Source organism: Petromyzon marinus, chromosome 4, assembly GCF_048934315.1.
Source record: "Petromyzon marinus isolate PM22_M1 ecotype Great Lakes invasive population chromosome 4, UKy_Petmar_22M1.pri1.0, whole genome shotgun sequence".
Classification (NCBI taxonomy): domain Eukaryota; kingdom Metazoa; phylum Chordata; class Hyperoartia; order Petromyzontiformes; family Petromyzontidae; genus Petromyzon; species Petromyzon marinus.
This window is the reverse complement of record NC_133670.1, coordinates 3072555-3090416: the sequence shown is the minus strand read 5'-3', so window position 1 is coordinate 3090416 and position 17862 is coordinate 3072555. Positions and strand designations below refer to the sequence as shown.

Below are 17862 nucleotides of genomic sequence, written 5' to 3'. Positions count from 1 at the left end.
GGACAAGCGTACCACGGAAAGATTAGTTGCCATTTAATGTTTGCGACACAGAGAATGTAAATAGTTACATGACCACCTCGCTGCTGTAGCAGTGTAAGTCATGCTGCTATTAATATATTCTATGTCTCGAGTTTCCTGGCTGGCTGCTGGCTGTGCTTCTCTCCATCACAACAATAACTCCGTTGTTAGTGGGTGCAGGAGACAATAGGGACACCAACAAGGTGGGAATAACCAGAACAGTATTTGAAGACTGACACGGTTCATTTAAAATTGCACTTTCAATGTATGTGCCAATTAACGTCATTCTTTTTGACAAAATAACTTGTTTTATCCTAGAGAATTAAAAACTAAACCTGAAGACATTAAACTAGTACAATTAAAATGTACGATTAATTGTAAAGTTAGCAAAATAAATAAATGATCTAATTCATATACTATATTCTTGGTTCTTTCGGTAAAGTCACGTAGAAGGGAAACAATAAAATAATAAAGATAATCCCTCAGCTATTTGCACAAACCAATCCCTTAGCTATTTCAATGCTAAATTACTAGTTGCCTCTGTGGATGTGTAGGTTTTGACTTTAACATAGCCATTCCTGTGACCAGTCACAAGTTAATCCCTTAGCTATTTCAATGCTAAATTACTAGTTGCCTCTGTGGATGTGTAGGTTTTGACTTTAACATAGCCAATTCCGTGACCAGTCACAAGCTAATCCCTCAGCTATTGATATGTAAACCCCTTTGTCAAGGTGCTTCACTTATCCCAACCAGCTTAAAAGTCTCTACGAATCTTAACATCGTTAATTGAAGCTCTGTCGTCCCGACAGTTACCTTTCACCTAAAGACGGCCGCTTGCGTTGTGGCCAAAACGTCGTGAGAATTTTATCGTGTCATTTTATTATTTTATTCTCATTCTACGTGACTTTACCGAAAGAACCAAAGAAAATAAAATAATAAAGATATAAAACAATAAAATTATCCAAATCAAAATTCATATACTGTTGATTTATTCACTCCATATCCGCAGTGGACACTGCCGGTTGTGTTCCTTCCTTAGCTCCCATTCCCACGTTAGTCTCGACCACCGGCCGTCATCACTTCAAGTTGTGTGTCCTGCCTCACCCCACCTTTCTAAACTAAAATTACGTCCTTAATTTGCATATGAAGTCCAATTGACGTGTCCGTCTTCCAGTATCAGTGTTGTTCTTAGGATGCGCATCATCTCTACGCTTCCTTGTGCATTTCTAAACATTGGTTATATTTTCTGTTTGTAATGCATCTGTTTGAAAAAAACGTTCTGCTTAAGGCATATGGCTCAGTTACGTTTCATTATTAAGTTAAGATAATAATAAGCACTTTGCTCTGCCCTGATACGCCTCTCTTAATCATTTTCATCCCTCTTCCCCTTCAACAACCGCCCTACGTGCAAATGCACTTCTGTGTTTTCAAGGCTGTGTCCCTGTTCTTTTTGCGTTCAGTTTGTCATTCCCCCGCACCTCCATTATAGCATGGTTGGCAGCGTACGGTGCGAAAGAAGTTCACCATGCAAACATACGCTGCGTTGAAAAATGATTCTACTGATAGCAGACCAAACCTGGACAGATTTCTCAATACGAGTGCAATATCGAGGGTACAGATCAATACGACCTGAACACAGATGCTATTTCTCGGACGGTTGGCAACTCTAGCCATGCCCATACAAACATACACAACATCTTGACCATGAATCGCCTATGCGGCAGATTAAATGTCAAGCATTTTACATTGAATTCCGATCTACTTTTGTTCGTTTTGATTGATTTTGGAGCAGTTTCAAGTAAGTATTTTTTATACAATTATTGTATTGTCATTTACTGTATAATTATGATAATAGACCAAGCACTGAGACATTGCCCAGGGTTGGTCTACAATCGAAAAGGTGGCAACCCCATAGCACACCCTCATGTGTTCCAGTGTTAACACATCGTATGTTTGTATCTTGAAATTCTTTCGCACCGTACGTAGCCCACCGTGCTAATCGGAGGTATGAGATAAGGACAAGGAACTAAACACAATAAGCAATTACTTAAGAAGAGTTTCAATTGAGTATGGGATGATTGCGAGTGCTGTCAATATGGCGGTGTTGACAACAAGCATCCACTTGAAACGAACGCGCTTCCGAAAATCTGCGATTTTATCATTTCATGCCGATACGTGGAGATGAGCGGGTTCACCGCGGGTCTTAAACAGCCCTTCCCCAGCCAACATGCACTGGGGGAAATTCCATCAATATTCTCATTAATAATCTGCTTTGGAAGACGAAGAAGAAAAAAGCTAATCCTGCAGGCATCGCGGATAATAAGATTAGAATATTACTTCGCCCCACATCACGGCGGATACGCACGAATGTTGAACGTCTTTGGGGCCGTCCATAAATGACGTCACGCACCTTGGGGGGGGCGATCAGACATTTGTGACGATGTGTGACGAGGGGGGGGGGGTGAGAAATGTGACGTCACATCAAAATGCGCAACTTTAAATAAATATAGACGACACGTTCTACTTAATTAAATATACTTTTTAATAAATGTTTTCTCCTACAACATCAGAGTGCAGCGCCACATTAAATACGCACTACAATTACAATAGTTTAAAGCGATTTGAAGCATGTTTTATTTGGTGGGAGGGGGGCCAAAGCTTTGTGACGTCATATTTGAGGGGGGGGTCTGACTTTTTGTGACGCCGTGTGACAATGGGGGGTTGGGGTCAAAAATCGTCAGAAGTCGCGTGACGTCATTTATGGACGGCCCCTTTGGCACCGTGCGTCGCCGAATCATTGCTCATCGGAGTGTCAGCTGTATGACAACGCGACGTGGCACGCAGTGCCAACTTACACCTGTCAACCCCTAACCATTGCCTCTCTTATTACAGACCAATTCAGACCTTATTGGTCACCCCGTGCCCCTTACAAATCTCAACGTTCATCCTACAAAGTCCCATCACAAGGGGAGAAACACAAAACATTGTTTTGCCCGTTTTGAAACGGCTCTAGTAAGCCGTATAGACCTGAGAACTCAATCTCCCTGTACACCAATACGGGGTAACCCCGTACGGGTTGACACGGCATGCCAACGTGATACTGGATCGCGCCTTCGGCTTTAAGAGATTCGTTTGTGACTGAACTGGAGATTAATGAATGATAAACCAGCCAGGGCTTCCCTCGCTGTACGCGGGTTCGGTTTGTTGCGCTATTTCACGCTGTGGGGGCCGTCCATAAATGACGTCACGCGATTTTAGACGATTTTTGACCCCCCCTCCCATCGTCACGCGGCGTCACAAAGAGTCAGAGCCCCCCCTCAAATATGACGGTACAAAGCTGTGCCCCCCCCCCAAAATAAAGCATGCTTCATATCGCTTTAAACTATTGTCATCGTGGTGCTTATTTAATGTGGCGCTGCACTCTGATGTTGTAGGAGAAAATATTTATTAAAAAGTCTATTTAATTACGTAGAACGTGTTGTCTATATTTATTTAAAGTTGCGCATTTTGATGTGACGTCACATTTCTCAACCCCCCCCCCTCATTTATGGACGGCCCCAGTACAATGCGGCTACCTCTGACCCAAAAGTCGCTCTCTGGAGCTGCTGTGCACGTGTGTGGTGGGGGGAGCGGTGGGCTACGTACGGTGCGAAAGAATTTCAAGATACAAACATACGATGTGTTAACACTGGAACACATGAGGGTGTGCTATGGGGTTGCAACCTTTTCGATTGTAGACCAACCCTGGGCAATGTCTCAGTGCTTGGTCTATTATCACAATTATACAGTAAATGGCAATACAATAATTCTATTAAAAATACTTACTTGAAACTGCGCCAAAATAAATCAAAACGAACAAAAGTAGATCGAAATTCAATGTATAATGCTTGACATTTAATCTGCCGCATAGGCGATTCATGGTCAAGATGTTGTGTATGTTTGCATGGGCATGGCTAGAGTTGCCACCCGTCCATGAATTAGCATCTGTGTTCAGTTGGTATTGATCTGTACCCTCGATATTGCACTCGTATTGAGAAATCTGTCCAGGATTGGTCTGCAGTCAGTAGAATCATTTTTCAACGCAGCGTATGTTTGCATGGTGAACTTCTTTCGCACCGTACGCAGCCAACCATGCTTTACTGGAGGTGCGGGGGAATAACAAACTGAACGCAAAAAGAACAGGGACACAGCCTTGAAAACACAGAAGTGCATCTACACGTAGGGCGGTTGTTGAAGGGGAAGACGGATGAAAATGATTAAGAGAGGTGTATCAGGGCAGAACAAAGTGCTTATTATTATCTTAACTCAATAATGAAACGTAACTGAGCCATATGCCTTAAGCAGAACGTTTTTTTCAAACAGATGCATCACAAACGGAAAGTAGAACCAATGTTTAGAAATGCACAAGGAAGCGTAGAGATGATGCACATCCTAAGAATTACACTGATACTGGAAGACGGACACGTCAATTGGACTTCATATGACTTCATATAATTAAGGACGTAATTTTAGTTTAGAAAGGTGGGGTGAGGCAGGACACACAACTTGAAGTGATGACGGCCGGTGGTCGAGACTAACGTGGGAATGGGAGCTAAGGAAGGAACACAACCGGCAGTGTCCACTGCGGAGATGGAGTGAATAAATCAACAGTATATGAATTTTGATTTGGGGAATTTTATTGTTTTATATCTTTATTATTTTATTTTCTTTGGTTCTTTCGGTAAAGTCACGTAGAATGAGAATAAAATAATAAAAAAACAATAAAATTCTCACGACGTTTTGGCCACAACGCAAGCGGCCGTCTTTAGGTGAAAGGTACAGTACTGTCGGGACGACAGAGCTTCAATTAACGATGTTAAGATTCGTAGCGACTTTTAAGCTGGTTGGGAGAAGTAAGGCACCTTGACAAAGGGGTTTACATATCAATAGCTGAGGGATTAGCTTGTGACTGGTCACGGAATTGGCTATGTTAAAGTCAAAACCGACACATCCACAGAGGCAACTAGTAATTTAGCATTGAAATAGCTAAGGGATTAGCTTGTGACTGGTCACAGGAATGGCTATGTTAAAGTCAAAACCTACACATCCACAGAGGCAACTAGTAATTTAGCATTGAAATAGCTAAGGGATTAGCTTGTGACTGGTCACAGAAATATATGTTAAAGTAAGGCCTACACATCCACAGAGCTTCAATGAACGCTGTTAAGATTCGTAGCGACTTTTAAGCTGGTTGGGAGAAGTGAGGAGTGAGGCTCCCTCCTCTGCCGATGTTCTGTCTCAGATGTGAATAATTAGTATTGTATTACAATTCTATAAACAATACAGTGTTGTAGTGCATCACGTGTTGATGTTCCATTGCACAGCCACGTTCCAAATGCTATAATGACGTAAGAGCCGTGGAAACCTCTGACGTCACGGTGACGTCATGGCCCGGTGACGTCACGGCAGAGGTCAGAGTGGAGTCGGCTCCTGGAGAGGAAACCACCTCGCCCCACGCTGCTCCTCCACTTCGAGTTCTTCAGAGACCTTCGCCACCACCACCACCATGGCGATCTTCACGGCTGTCCTCACTGTGGTTCTGCTGCTCACGCAGCCGATGGTGGAGCTCCTCGGAGGATCTCGGCGTGGGGGTTCGGTCATCAACGGCTCCAACACCACCACCACCACGATCAACTACTCGGGACTCATGAAGAACGTCTCTGCATCAGCAGGGGTCGCCACCTGGGGACCGATGTTCAGTAGCCACAGTGAGGACATTGTGGACAGCGTGCTCCCTGCTCTGCTCCACGCTGTCGGTCAGCTGTACAGCGGCTGCAAGGAGGCCATCAGCTCCACCATGCTGCTGAACACCCTGCACATCGCCGTGCATCTCTGGCGTTTCATACGTCGCCAAGTGAGTGAGCAACATCCATCATCATCACCACCATCAGCCATGGTCAATCCACTAGTGGGTAGAGACCTCCACGAGCCGTCGCCACCTCCCACGATGCCGCTGTGCAGTAATCCACCCAGCACCTGCACGTGGAGCGATTTCATTGCTTCATCTCCCCACTGGGCACCCTCTCGGATGACCCCCTCGCAGCCCGTCGGCATCACTCGCCCCCTTCACACCTCCACCGATCCCCCTCAACTCCACTCACGGTGTCTTCAACAGCCTGGTTGGGCACTGGAACAGTATCCCGGACAGTGCCGGATTAAGCTCGTGCGGGTCCTGTAGCTTATATTATAAAGGTGCCCAGAATAAATAAAAAAACACAATTATAAAGCACGAAGTTTTTAACTTGCATAGTAAAGTAATTGTAATTTTACTATAGTAATAGAGCAAGTACAGAATCACTGAACGGGGATTTATAGGGTGAGATCATTTAGCGCGGGGCGCTTGAAAGTGCGGGGCCCACAGCTAATGATTATTTTGTTCCGAGGATAATCCGGCACTGATCACGGATTGAGTATGAGGAGCAGTGATGAGATTTAAAGTATTTTTAACATGTTATTAAAATGTTATGTTTAATAGAAAATATAATGTTGTTTGTCTCTTAGCTGTGATTCGTAAAAACACTGTTGTTACTCAATGGTCTTTCGGTAAAGTCACGTAGAAAAAATAAACAAAATAATAGAATACGACGTTTCGATTGCAACTCAAGCAGTCGTCATCAGGTGAAACTAAATTTGAGAGAGAGAGACCAAACACAGACAGGGAGACACAAAGATCCCCCGTATAGCCTGAACAGACTGTAGGGGCAAGTGCTGTTAGCGAGCACCTGTGAAGGCCGGAACAGTACACGAGGGGGTGGGTGGCCAGCACCACGCCCGACCGCCTTTGTCTCCCTAGTGGCGATGTTTACACACCGCACCAGGTACTCATTTGAGGCTGAGTCGACCTAGGGGAGGCCCGGGACCGGTTCAGATAATCGTCACTGGTGTTGGCCGTGAGCGGGAATCGAACCCGGGTCGCCAGGTTCATAGCGCAGCGTAGCGCTAACAGCTGCACCACCGCTCCCCACACACAGGGAGACACACAAGCAGAGAAGGACGGTGATCAACCAGGCAAAGTATTATTTGTTGTGTTGGCCGACTCAATGAGTTGCATTACATTTCTAAGTTTGCTGAGTTTGATCCTCTTTCTATCAGCTTGTACCCTCTGTAAATTTCACCCCCACTATCTCGCCCGTTACGGCAGCCCCTCCGCTCCCACACCCCCTCGGAGTAGCCGAGGGATTAGCCGGGGTATGCTTGCTCTGCGATCTTACATTTACTTGCAAATCCCACCACAAACGTATATAGTGTAACCTTTGGTTGCAGTAGCTCTCTCGCTACATTTCTTCCTGTCTCAGCAGTCCGCACGCTGTATTATTTCACCTGAAGACGATTGCTTGTGTTGTGACCACGTGTATACTGTTTACTACAGTACTATGGTGTTGTGACCACGTGTATACTGTTTAATATAGTACTATAGTGTTGTGACCACGTGTATACTGTTTACTATAGTACTATAGTGTTTTGACCACGTGTATACTGTTTACTATAGTACTATAGTGTTGGGACCACGTGTATACTGTTTACTACAGTACTATAGTGTTGTGACCACGTGTATACTGTTTACTATAGTACTATAGTGTTGGGACCACGTGTATACTGTTTACTACGGTACTATAGTGTTGTGACCACGTGTATACTGTTTACTATAGTACTATAGTGTTGGGACCACGTATATACTGTTTACTACAGTACTATAGTGTTGTGACCACATGTATACTGTTTACTATAGTACTATAGTGTTGTGACCATGTGTATACTGTTTACTATAGTACTATAGTGTTGTGACCACGTCTATACTGTTTACTACAGTACTATAGTGTTGTGACCACGTGCATACTGTTTACTATAGTACTGTAGTGGTGTGACCACGTGTATACTGTATACTACAGTACTATAGTGTTGTGACCACGTGTATACTGTTTACTATAGTACTATAGTGTTGGGACCACGTGTATACTGTTTACTACAGTACTATAGTGTTGTGACCACGTGTATACTGTTTACTATAGTACTATAGTGTTGTGACCATGTGTATACTGTTTACTATAGTACTATAGTGTTGTGACCACGTCTATACTGTTTACTACAGTACTATAGTGTTGTGACCACGTGCATACTGTTTACTATAGTACTGTAGTGTTGTGACCACGTGTATACTGTTTCCTATAGTACTATAGTGTTGTGACCATGTGTATACTGTTTACTATAGTACTATAGTGTTGGGACCACGTGTATACTGTTTACTACAGTACTATAGTGTTGTGACCACGTGTATACTGTTTCCTATAGTACTATAGTGTTGTGACCATGTGTATACTGTTTACTATAGTACTATAGTGTTGTGACCACGTCTATACTGTTTACTACAGTACTATAGTGTTGTGACCACGTGCATACTGTTTACTATAGTACTGTAGTGTTGTGACCACGTGTATACTGTATACTACAGTACTATAGTGTTGTGACCACGTGTATACTGTTTACTATAGTACTATAGTGTTGGGACCACGTGTATACTGTTTACTACAGTACTATAGTGTTGTGACCACGTGTATACTGTTTACTATAGTACTATAGTGTTGTGACCACGTGTATACTGTTTACTATAGTACTATAGTGTTGTGACCACGTGTATACTGTTTACTATAGTACTATAGTGTTGGGACCACATGTATACTGTTTACTACAGTACTATAGTGTTGAGACCAAGTGTATACTGTTTACTATAGTACTGTAGAGTTGTGACCACGTGTATACTGTTTACTATAGTACTATAGTGTTGGGACCACGTGTATACTGTTTACTACAGTACTATAGTGTTGTGACCACGTGTATACTGTTTACTATAGTACTATAGTGTTGGGACCACGTGTATACTGTTTACTACAGTACTATAGTGTTGTGACCACGTGTATACTGTTTACTATAGTACTATAGTTTTGTGACCACGTCTATACTGTTTACTATAGTACTATAGTGTTGTGACCACGTGTATACTGTTTACTATAGTACTATAATGTTGTGACCACGTGTATACTGTTTACTACAGTTCTATAGTGGTGTGACCACGTGTGTACTGTTTACTATAGTACTATAGTGTTGTGACCACGTGTACACTGTTTGCTACAGTACTATAGTGCTGTGACCACGTGTGTAATGTTTTCTACAGTACTATAGTGTTGTGATCACGTGTGTAATGTTTACTACAGTACTATAGTGTTGTGACCACGTGTATACTGTTTACTACAGTACTATAGTGTTGTGACCACGTCTATACTGTTTACTATAGTACTATAGTGTTGTGACCACGTGTATACTGTTTACTATAGTACTATAATGTTGTGACCACGTGTATACTGTTTACTACAGTTCTATAGTGGTGTGACCACGTGTGTACTGTTTACTATAGTACTATAGTGTTGTGACCACGTGTACACTGTTTGCTACAGTACTATAGTGTTGTGACCACGTGTGTAATGTTTACTACAGTACTATAGTGTTGTGATCACGTGTGTAATGTTTACTACAGTACTATAGTGTTGTGACCACGCGTATACTGTTTACTACAGTACTATAGTGTTGTGACCACGTGTATACTGTTTACTATAGTACTATAGTGTGACCACGTGTATACTGTTTACTACAGTACTATAGTGTTGTGACCACGTGTATACTGTTTACTACAGTACTATAGTGTTGTGACCACGTGTATACTGTTTACTACAGTACTATAGTGTTGTGACCACGTGTATACTGTTTACTACAGTACTATAGTGTTGTGACCACGTGTATACTGTTTACTACAGTACTATAGTGTTGTGACCACGTCTATACTGTTTACTACAGTACTATAGTGTTGTGACCACGTGTATACTGTTTACTATAGTACTATAGTGTTGTGACCACGTGTATATTGTTTACTACAGTACTATAGTGTTGTGACCACGTGTATACTGTTTACTATAGTACTATAGTGTTGTGACCACGTGTTTACTGTTTACTATAGTACTATAGTGTTGTGACCACGTGTACACTGTTTACTACAGTACTATAGTGTTGTGACCACGTGTGTAATGTTTACTACATTACTATAGTGTTGGGACCACGTGTATACTGTTTACTACAGTACTATAGTGTTGTGACCACGTGTATACTGTTTCCTATAGTACTATAGTGTTGTGACCATGTGTATACTGTTTACTATAGTACTATAGTGTTGTGACCACGTGTATACTGTATACTACAGTACTATAGTCTTGTGACCACGTGTATACTGTTTCCTATAGTACTATAGTGTTGGGACCACGTGTATACTGTTTACTACAGTACTATAGTGTTGTGACCACGTGTATACTGTTTACTATAGTACTATAGTGTTGTGACCACGTGTATACTGTTTACTATAGTACTATAGTGTTGTGACCACGTGTATACTGTTTACTATAGTACTATAGTGTTGTGACCACGTGTATACTGTTTACTACAGTACTATAGTGTTGTGACCAAGTGTATACTGTTTACTATAGTACTGTAGTGTTGTGACCACGTGTATACTGTTTACTATAGTACTATAGTGTTGGGACCACGTGTATACTGTTTACTATAGTACTATAGTGTTGGGACCACGTGTATACTGTTTACTACAGTACTATAGTGTTGTGACCACGTGTATACTGTTTACTATAGTACTATAGTGTTGTGACCACGTCTATACTGTTTACTATAGTACTATAGTGTTGTGACCACGTGTATACTGTTTACTATAGTACTATAATGTTGTGACCACGTGTATACTGTTTACTACAGTACTATAGTGGTGTGACCACGTGTGTACTGTTTACTATAGTACTATAGTGTTGTGACCACGTGTACACTGTTTGCTACAGTACTATAGTGTTGTGACCACGTGTGTAATGTTTACTACAGTACTATAGTGTTGTGATCACGTGTGTAATGTTTACTACAGTACTATAGTGTTGTGACCACGTGTATACTGTTTACTACAGTACTATAGTGTTGTGACCACGTGTGTACTGTTTACTATAGTACTATAGTGTGACCACGTGTATACTGTTTACTACAGTACTATAGTGTTGTGACCACGTGTATACTCTTTACTACAGTACTATAGTGTTGTGACCAAGTGTGTACTGTTTACTACAGTTCTATAGTGTTGTGACCACGTGTATACTGTTTACTATAGTACTGTAGTGTTGTGACCACGTGTATACTGTATTTGCTATAGTACTATAGTGTTGTGACCACGTGTATACTGTTTACTACAGTACTATAGTGTTGTGACCACGTGTGTACTGTTTACTACAGTACTATAGTGTTGTGACCACGTGTATACTGTTTACTATAGTACTATAGTGTTGTGACCACGTGTATACTGCGGGATTGTGGGTAATCGTCTCCCATGCTCGGTCTCAGTCGGTGTGCCTCACTCGTATAGTCAACATCCGTGCGAACCTATCTTGTTTACTATAGTACTATAGTGTTGTGACCACGTGTATACTGTTTACTACAGTACTATAGTGTTGTGACTACGTGTATACTGTTTACTACAGTACTGTAGTGTTGTGAATACGTGTGTGTGCGTAAAGCATTTTTTTATTTTGTGTCCATGTGTAGTGACTGTTCTTTAGTAACTGTTCTGCAAGTGAAAGTCGTCCTACACAATAACCATCCTCTATCTCGTCTCCCTCACACCAGCCACGATTAAATGTAATTAATAAATTTGATTACTTTATATTAAATAATAAAAATATAAAAAGGTATTTTGTATTAATATTTTTTATATGAATACGGTATTTTTGGTTTGTGGAACGAATCATCTGAGTTTCCATTATTTCTTATGGGGGAAATTCGCTTTGATATACGAGTGCTTTGGATTAAGAGCACGTTTCCGGAAGGAATTATGCTCGCAATCCAAGGTTTCACTTTATTAGTTATTTTTCTATCTACGTGATTTTACCGAAAGATACCAAAGAGTATGCTGTTGTTAGTTTAAATGTTTGGTAAGTAAGACTTAGTCTGTGCTGCTCTCCAGTTGCCTGGATGAAAAGTGGCCCAAGTTTTTCCCAATCCTGGCCTCCTGGCTCAAAAACGTAAAAAACAAACTCGCAAGTCTGTCCCCAGGGTCACAACGCACTCACAGACACGGAGCAGGGAGATTCAGCTAATGACGCCGTTGATGTTTTTCGTAACTTTTGCAGAGAGCGATGAGAATGAGGATGAGGACCGGAAGGAGGAAGATTTCCCGGGCGCTGCAGAGAAAGAAAGGTGGAGGTCTCGGCCGAGCACCGAGTCCCTGGGCTCGTATGGCCGCGGCGCGGAGACGAAAGCGGCGGGCGCAGGGGAGGGGAAACAGCCCCGGCACCAAGCAGAGCTGTGCTCCTCACCTGAAGAATCCAGCTCCACTCAGGCCATCGCTCCCACTGGGGCCATCGCCTCCACCTCCACTCGGGCCATTGCCTCCATCTCTACTCGGGCCATCGCCTCCACCGCTGCCATCGCCTCCCCCGCTGCCATCGCCTCCACCTCCACTCAGGCCATCGCCTCCATCTCTACTCAGGCCATCGCCTCCCCCACTGATATCAACTCCACCTCCAATGCTTCCATCGCCTCCACCTCCACTCGGGCCATCGCCTCCACCTCCACTCGGGCCATCGCCTCCACCTCCACTCGGGCCATCGCCTCCACCTCTACTCAGGCCATCGCCTCCACCTCTACTCAGGCCATCGCCTCCACCTCCACTCAGGCCATCGTCTCCATCTCTACTCAGGCCATCGCCTCCCCCACTGATATCAACTCCACCTCCACTGCTTCCATCGCCTCCACCTCTACTCAGGCCATCGCCTCCACCTCCACTCAGGCCATCGCCTCCACCTCTACTCAGGCCATCGCCTCCACCTCCACTCAGGCAATCGCCTCTACCTCCACTCGGGCCATCGCCTCCACCTCTACTCAGGCCATCGCCTCCATCTCTACTCAGGCCATCGCCTCCACCTCTACTCATGCCATCGTCTCCACCTCAACTCAGGCCATCGCCTCCACCTCTACTCAGGCCATCGCCTCCACCTCCACTCAGGACATCGTCTCCATCTCTACTCAGGCCATCGCCTCCCCCACTGATATCAACTCCACCTCCACTCAGGCCATCGCCTCCACCTCCACTCGGGCCATCTTCTCCACCTCCACTCGGGCCATCTTCTCCACCTCCACTCGGGCCATCGCCTCCACCTCTACTCAGGCCATCGCCTCCACCTCCACTCAGGCCATCGCCTCCACCTCTACTCAGGCCATCGCCTCCACCTCCACTCAGGCAATCGCCTCCACCTCCACTCATGCCATCGTCTCCACCTCAACTCAGGCCATCGCCTCCACCTCCACTCAGGCCATCGCCTCCACCTCTACTCAGGCCATCGCCTCCATCTCTACTCAGGCCATCGCCTCCACCTCTACTCATGCCATCGTCTCCACCTCAACTCAGGCCATCGCCTCTACCTCTACTCAGGCCATCGCCTCCACCTCTACTCAGGCCATCGTCTCCACCTCTACTCAGGCAATCGCCTCCACCTCCACTCGGGCCATCGCCTCCACCTCTACTCAGGCCATCGCCTCCATCTCCACTCAGGCAATCGCCTCCACCTCCACTCGGGCCATCGCCTCCACCTCTACTCGGGCCATCGCCTCCACCTCTACTCAGGCCATCGTCTCCACCTCAACTCAGGCCATCGCCTCCACCTCTACTCAGGCCATCGCCTCTACCTCTACTCAGGCCATCGCCTCCATCTCTACTCAGGACATCGCCCCCACTGCTGCCATCGCCTACACCTCCAATCGGGCCATCGGCTCCACTGCTGCCATCGCCTCCATCTCTACTCAGGCCATTGCCTCCACCACTGATATCAACTCTACCCCCACTGCTGACATCGACTCCACCTTCACTCCTGCCATTGCCTCAACCTTCACTTCTGCCATCGCCTCCACTGCCACTATCGCCACCACCGCCACTCGCACCATCACCTCCACCCATGAGTAATCAAGCTAACCCCCAGGATTGGGAGCTCCCTGCTTTCCACCTGCCTCCACCTCCACCAGAGCCCTGGGCTCCTCCACCCCACCGTGATACCAGACCGGGCCCGGCACACGAGTCTTTTGCTCCCTGTTCTTCACGGCAGCGTTACCGCAAGTCCCGCAACAGCCGCCTTCCTCCCCGCCTCCGCAAACCTCCTCTCGAATCCTCAACTCCACTGCTGCCATCGCCTCCATCTCTACTCAGGCCATTGCCTCCACCACTGATATCAACTCTACCCCCACTGCTGACATCGACTCCACCTTCACTCCTGCCATTGCCTCAACCTCCACTTCTGCCATCGCTTCCACTGCCACTATCGCCACCACCGCCACTCGCACCATCACCTCCACCCATGAGTAATCAAGCTATACCCCAGGATTGGGAGCTCCCTGCTTTCCACCTGCCTCCACCTCCACCAGAGCCCTGGGTTCCTCCACGCCACCGTGATACCAGACCGGGCCCGGCACACGAGTCTTTTGCTCCCTATTCTTCACGGCAGCGTTACCGCAAGTCCCGCAACAGCCGCCTTCCTCCCCGCCTCCGCAAACCTCCTCTCGAATCCTCAACTCCATCCGCATTGATTCGTCCCATCCACCCGGACCGAGAGCACCTTCCCCCCGGCCTCGCTCCACCTGCAGGGCAGCGGATCCCCCCCCAGCCCAGGTGCAACGGCCGGGGTCCCGCGTACGGAGTCCCAGGTGCCCCTTCTGCCTGGCACCACTCCCACGAGTCGCGCTTCACGCGGCGTCCCGCCCTCCTCCCCACGCCTCCACCGGATCAGTGGATTCCTCCCCACCTTCGTCCCAGCCGAGCGGCTCCTGCTCCACACTGGGCCACCCGTCCCACTTTTGTTCCGTGCCGCTCCACAGATTTCCATGACAGACATCATCATCCGCCCCTTGTCCAACCCACACCACTGCATCACCATAGCCCGACGACATTCACGGACTGCTCACACACGTGACTCCTGCTGGTCGGGTGACCGTGATGAACTATATGTGTCGCGTTGATGGCCATGTGATGGACATTGCTTTGAGTGGCAGAGCAGGTGGTTGTCATGATTAATACATTTGTGTTGTTATTGGACACTGCAGTGTGCGTGTGAGTTGCTGTGCGGTGCAACAGAGCACATATTTGGTGTCGATCTTCGCGTGTGTGTGATTGTGTGGAGCGGTAGTGTCATGGTTAACGCTACACCGCGCTTCGAAACCCAGGTTTGACCCGAGTTAGCTTTCCGCACACGGCCACAGCCGGTGCAAGCAGTTGCGCAACTCGGTTGCACACAACTGAAGTCACTCTACACGTGGAAGTCTCTGCAACCAATTTGCTTGGCGATTGGTGGCCAGAACCACGAGCGATCCACACAGCACAGGGTGCTGGTCAGTCTGACCAACCACCCATTTCACCTGACTTTCCACAAAATCACCATTAATGTTCCTTTCCCAGGCAGTGACACCAACTCTGCCAAAGTGTGTTAGGAACTAATGGTGTGTATGTTCGGCAGAAACTCTGCACGATTCTGCTGATAAGACACTTAATTTCGAAACCATTTGAGAATGTCGTATTTATAATAAACGTGCACCATTTTTTAGCTGCTTGCCGCCCCTGTACATAGTACCTCTGTATTGATTACAAGTCCTGTGTGCTCACCATTGTACCATGGCATGTGCCTAGGTGGCACTACCGGATGGCTCCCATCCATAGCTGCCAGGCCATCGGCCAGCGCGATAAATATTCGACGCCAACCAACAAATATTTATTCCCACGAGGGGTGACGGGAACCGAACCAGGGATGTCCAGAGCAATCAACTCGTTAATGCGGGAGACCTGAATAGTTCCCGGCGCGTGACACAGTAACGCTGTTCGGCTGGCGACAGCACTCTGCTGCCGTATGCAACAACACACTCCACCCCGTTGACAACCTGGGACAGAACCGCGCCAATGCTGGTGTTGGTTGCGTCAGTATCAAGGACGCACGGCATGGCAAAGTCAGAGTAGCGGAGGGGAATTGCGAAGCGCAACAAATGCGGCTTCCTCCTCCCCCCAATGAAACCTCTGACCCATAACCGTCAAGGCGTGGAGAGGTTTTGCGAAGGTAGCGAACCCAGTGACAAACCGGCGATAATAAGACGCAAAACCAATAAAACTCTGCACCTGCATCATCAACGTGGGGATCGGCCACGTCCGAACACACGTGGTTTTGTCGGGATCTATCGCAATGCCCGATTTACTGACAATATGACCGAGATACCGCACGGATTTCTGAAGGGGGTAACACTTCTGCGGCTTGAATTTGAGATGGGCCGCTCGCATTTTAAGAAAGACAGCGCGTAACCAATCAAGATGTTCTTTGAACGTACGGCTGAAGACGATGACATCGTCGAGGTATTATAAGCATGAGTCCCATTGAAGTCCAGCCAGCACCAGCTCCATCAGTCATTGGAACGTAGCCGGTGCTGCGTGGAGTCCCATGGGAAGCTGATTTAATTCAAACAGGCCTTGAGGTGTTCGAAAAGCCGTTTGGGTTTAGAGGCCTCATTTAGTGGCAAATGCCAAAATCCGGACAGGAGATCAAGGGTGGAGAAGTTCTGTGCTCCCGCCAGAGCGTCCAGGGAATCGTCCATCCGAGGGAGAGGATACGCGTCAGCCACCGATATCTTATGAAGCTTCCTAAAGTCGACACACAACTGCAAGCTACCATCGTGCTTCTTAATGTGGTGGGTAATTGTCAGGCGTAATACGCCGCCACCACTACTGGAAAATATGTAGCTGCAGTCAGGGCCCAACAGGCGGCAATAGCGGGTCCGGCCTGTACCAAGTAGGACTCGTAGGTAAGGCAATTTGGAGGGCGGTTTGGAACCGGAGGTGGACACCCCAGGCCCCCAGTGGGGGCTGGGGGATTGCGCCGACATCCCCGGGGCCGGTGGGTCGTCGTCCTCTTCATCTGGAGACCTGGTACGTATTGTTCGCCTAGTCTCCATAATCTATAGTTAATTAACTAACGTTTGGCCACTTCCAACACCAGTTGTAGTGGGCTCAAATGGAGACTCAGGCTTCTATAGGAGACAACACGTTTATTTAACATTAACACGCTAAAACTAGATTCAAAGTTTTCGTGACTGCAGGAATTACTCTTTGGTTTTTTCGGTTAAGTCACGTTGACAGAAAAAAAATTAAATAATAGAATACGCCGTTTTTCTAGTGTCGCTCCTATAATTTTGTTGACGGACAAATGGACAAAGGGCACAATAGCTTAGTGTTTGTGTATGTATATGTTATGTTTTTAAGAGAAGACAAGTTTGTAAATATATTTTTGCCCCGGGAAACGCTGGGTACTTCCCGCTGGTACTGATATTAAAATATATATTTTAAACTGTGCCAAAATCAATCAAAACGAACAACAGTAGATCAGAATTAAATCTACAATGCTTGATATTTTATCATCCGCATAGGCGAGTGATGGTCAGGATGTTGTGTATGTGTAGTCACATAGAATTGGTCACTACGTAGCATAGCGCTGGCTGCTGGCAGGGAAGGGGATCTGCAGAGTGAAGCAGCCCTGATTGACAGCAGACCACGTGATAGACCTGAGAAGGATCTCGGGTAGGACACGTCGAGATCCTGCTAGTAGATTCTAGAAGGGGAGCGTGGCCGGAGGGGAGCGAGGCCGCGCTAAGAGGATTAAAGGGGACCCCGAGCAGGGGATGAGGGCCATCGTTTGG

At 46.3% G+C, this 17862-nt stretch overlaps 1 protein-coding gene across 1 annotated transcript; it reads left to right on the top strand.

Annotated features, from left to right (window-relative positions):
* The first annotated feature begins 12227 nt into the window (after window positions 1-12227).
* Window positions 12228-15226, top strand: LOC142906563 (uncharacterized). The gene has a single exon (XM_076054682.1). It carries the CDS (start codon window positions 12242-12244, stop codon window positions 14102-14104), a length of 1863 nt encoding a protein of 620 aa, XP_075910797.1. The 5' UTR covers window positions 12228-12241; the 3' UTR covers window positions 14105-15226.
* Window positions 15227-17862: the final 2636 nt, after the last annotated feature.